Source organism: Equus quagga, unplaced genomic scaffold, assembly GCF_021613505.1.
Source record: "Equus quagga isolate Etosha38 unplaced genomic scaffold, UCLA_HA_Equagga_1.0 HiC_scaffold_7125_RagTag, whole genome shotgun sequence".
In the NCBI taxonomy this organism is placed as follows: domain Eukaryota; kingdom Metazoa; phylum Chordata; class Mammalia; order Perissodactyla; family Equidae; genus Equus; species Equus quagga.
Window position 1 is genome coordinate 1 of NW_025794469.1, and position 4136 is coordinate 4136.

The following is a 4136-nucleotide window of genomic DNA, read 5'->3' on the forward strand; positions in this document are numbered from 1 at the left end:
CTCTTATTAGGCCTCAAAGCTTCTGGAGGGGGAAGAAATAATGAAAAGTCATGCTACCTGTCACTCACGATTTCCTCCATACCTGTACTTTGCAAAGACTTTGAAAAGATCTCCTGTTTTATATGACATCTCATCTTTTCCATAAAGAGTGAGTCCAGTTCCTTTTTCTGATGAAGGGTTTTATTTTTAAGAATGTCACACTCTAAAGTCTTATTTATCAAAAGTTGCTCCTTTGAGTAGTTGTTATTTCGTATACTGTCGTGCTGTGGAATGAGGTTTCGTAGAATTTCCTCCTGTTGATGTTTTTCTTTAAAACACTGAAAAACTAAAATTGATAGTATACATATAACACCAAAAAGTACTCATAATGTTTAAATGTTGAAATTTAATACAAGAGAAAAAGTGTCACTTTGACAACCAACCCTTTTCATCACTTTAAATAGTAATTTGACATTAAGAAAGTAACACCTCAATAAACTGATCACAGAAATAGAAACACCAAATTTCCCACTATTAGCAACTTAAGTGTAGAATAAATAAAACAAGATATCTGAATAGAATTATAATAGTAACACCATACCATTCAGTTTAGTTTCTTTATAAATGGTTAGTACATCATTTACAAATAAATACCAAAGAAAAAATCACCCAATCAACATTTAGCAACACATCTTCTGAGTATGAAAATCTGAACTAAGAAACCTGAAGAAATAGCACCAATATTATTGAAGTAGATAGAATATCCAGAGGAGAAAAGAGAGGAAGATCCAAATATGTAATTTTATCTGAGTGAATCATATGAGTGATTTTCACTAAAGATGTCAAGGAATTCAAATACAAGACACAGGCTGAATTCAAGATCACCTAACATCCATGTATAGACACTCTTTCTACTAAACTATTTCTTCATTGTATACTTAGAAAGTCATAATTTCTTTTGAACAGTTGTTTTTTTTTTTTTAAAGATTTTATTATTTCCTTTTTCTCCCCAAAGCCCCCTGGTACATAGTTGTATATTCTTCGTTGTGGGTTCTTCTAGTTGTGGTATGTGGGACGCTGCCTCAGCGTGGTCTGATGAGCAGTGCCATGTCCGCGCCCAGGATTCGAACCAACGAAACACTGGGCCGCCTGCAGCGGAGCGCGCGAACTTAACCACTCAGCCACGGGGCCAGCGCCATGAACAGTTGTTTTTAAAAGAATGTTCAGCCAAGATTCACAATGATCTAAACTCAGAAGGCAAAACATCACTAAGTCTTGTATCAAAAGGAATGTGACCATGTATTATACAGAATGAGAAAGCTCATTACAGTTGCAGTCATTGGAATATGTAAGTAAAATGAAAACAACACTGTGATGTGTCTGAGGAAAAATCAGTAAAAAAGAGCCACCTGGGACTTTCCCTGATTATAGTAAAGGAGCAATTGTTGGAGCATGGTTAATATCTGCACAATTAGCAGTTACTGCTATTACTCAGACTTGAAGGACACATTTCAAATACTCACTCATTGTTCCCAACACTGTGACTGTCACCAAAAGAAGTAAACAGAGAATCCCAAGAGTCACTACGAAGGGATGCCAGGGCACTGAAAACTCTAAATAAAGAAGGAAGAAGATAATCATTAGGAAAGAGCCTGGCCCACTACTAACCTTAACCTAGGACATTTTGAACAAAAAGACACTCTTCTCTAAACATTTTACAAAAATATATCATACAAATTGATTTAAATTTGTGATCTCGTAATTACAGTTCTAAAGTCTCAGCTTTCTGACTGACATCCACTCATTGTAGCAATGTTACACACGAGAACAGTCTTATAGGATTTTAAAAGTACATCCCTTACAAAAAGGCACAGATGGCAATAGACACAATACACATTTATGAGAATCTACACTGACATATTTACTCCTTCCTGTGATCACAATTAATCATGAAGAGGAAAGACAAAGCAGCCAATATTCTTGAGAAATTGGTGGCCAATATTGGATATTCTGAAGCTGCAGATGTGATTGGGGTTCATTCTTAAGGAAGTTTCCAGAAATCAGCTTTATTTTTCATCAGATCTATTTTTCTCTAGTGAATATTTATCCTCCTAATTTTGAGGTCCTCAGTATCTAAAAGTTGTATCTCTGTCACTAAATTAAACAATTAAAAGTTATTCTCAACTTAGAGTTTGTGACAATATTTGAGGAAAGAGAGAAAGAATAGAAACATCAGAATGCTCCTTATTTTTTTTTTTAAGATTGGCACCTGAGCTGACAACTGTGGCCAATCTTTTTTTTTTTCTGCTTTATCTCCCCAAATCCCCCCTGGTACATAGTTGTATATCCCAGTTGCAGGTCCTTCTACTTGTGTCATATGGGATGCCACCTCAACGTGGCCTGATGAACAGTGCCATGTCCGCGCCCAGGATCCAAACCCTGGGCCGCCACAACAGAGCACGCGAACTTAACCACTCGGCCACGGGGCCAGCCCCAAGAATGCTCCTTTTGTTTTGTTTCTTATTGTCATTAAAGTTTGGTAAATATTTAAGACACCTAAAATATCTTGTCTGAATAAAAACATTGTTTCTAATGCACATTTTTCATTTCTCATTCTTTAAGACTTTTATTTCTCTAGGAAACACGATCTTTTCTTAAGACTCTAGTCTGACCTTTACTTTTAATTTTTTTTGAAAGATTTGCTCTGAGCTAACTTCTCTTGCCAATCTTCCTCTCTCTTTTTTCCTCCCCAAAAACCCAGTACATAGTGTATATTCCAGTTACCGTCTAGTTATAAGTCTAGTTCTTCTATGTGAGCTGCCACCACAGCATGGCTACTGACAGACGAGTGGTGTGCTTGCACGCCCAGGAACCAAACCCGGGCAGCTGAAGTGGAGCAGGCCAGACTTTAACTGCTAGGCCATCCTGGCTGGCTCTGTCCTTTACTTTTAAAGGCCTCATGAATTCCACTTAAACAAATTTGAGTGAAAACATTCTATTAGCTTCTCAAATTTAAAGGTATTCATTAAGTTCTCCATTCTCACAAACTTTAAAAAAAAAGAGACTTGTTCTGCTAGTCCACACAATTATGATTTCATATTACCACCTGAGAACCTGAAGTTCAAAAGAACACTTTCTTCAAAACTCTAAAGTTTGACAATCCATAAAAGACAGGTGAATCTAGATGCTTAAAACATATACCTTTGTCATCAGTTTTCCCAGGCCTTTGAGTACCACCAGGCCTTAATGTATTTTGTGACTCCGAAGGAGACTGAAGAAATCTCAAGGAGCAATAAGTCACTTCCTGATTGCTCATGTCTAGAGTAAGAAGAGAAACATGTTTTGCATTAAAACTTCGCAATAGGAGTATTTCTGTCTAAAGAAAAATTAAAGCGTCAGTCTATAGAACACACCCAGGATTCAGAGGTATGTGTGTACATCTGTGTGTGTACGTGAGGGTGGGATTATTAACTTCTTTAAGTGCCTAAAGCACGTAGACAGAGCTTGATTTATATAAGAAATGGAAAACATTTCAGTACTTCTGATAAAGTCATTTATACTCCCAGTGATTACTGCCATAATTATTAGAAAATACAGAAAGAATTTTTTAAAAATCTACCAACAGATTGAACAGGCTGGGTCCTATTCACCCAGCCAATATAGTTCAAAACGTTTAACATACATATGCAAATGTTAGGCAAAATTGGTACCATCCCAAATTACTGAGACACTTTAAAAACTATCAATTCAAAAAAGAAAAGTTCTCTGTTTCTGATATTCTGAAAAAATATAAATATCTTGGCTTAAAAAAAAACAATATACACGTTCAGGTCTACACTAAAAAGTTCTTGCATTCTCTTCAATTACAACATGACTCCACCAGAGTCCTTCCCAAAGTGTATTCCATGCACCACCTGCTAAACAATTACTAAGAGTTAACATTGCAGACTGGTTAACATTCCAGATTCCAGTGCCCCATGCAAGATGTGCTGAATAAAAGTCTCTTAGGGTGGAGCCTAGACACTTGTATTTTTAATCCCAAATGAGTCCATGTATATTAAAATTTTAGAAATAATGTTCCAGTGTATGATGTTGCCAGAGAAAATTATTTGAAAATAAAATTTGTCAGTGGGCAGTCATTAGTTAATATCCATAAA

The 4136-nt window shown here is 36.1% G+C and overlaps 1 protein-coding gene across 1 annotated transcript in view; it reads right to left on the reverse strand.

Annotated features, from left to right (window-relative positions):
• Nucleotides 1-82: 82 nt before the first annotated feature.
• LOC124232529 (killer cell lectin-like receptor 2) overlaps nucleotides 83-4136 on the reverse strand; it is a gene marked incomplete at its 3' end in the record, with an annotated part of 4755 nt that continues 701 nt past the window's right edge. Inside the window, exons 2-4 of the mRNA XM_046649489.1 lie at nucleotides 3181-3297; nucleotides 1503-1592; nucleotides 83-325 (exon numbers count right to left, since the gene is read on the reverse strand). Coding sequence (XP_046505445.1) covers nucleotides 83-325; nucleotides 1503-1592; nucleotides 3181-3295 — 448 coding nt within the window. The remainder of the gene's footprint in view (nucleotides 326-1502; nucleotides 1593-3180; nucleotides 3298-4136) is intronic.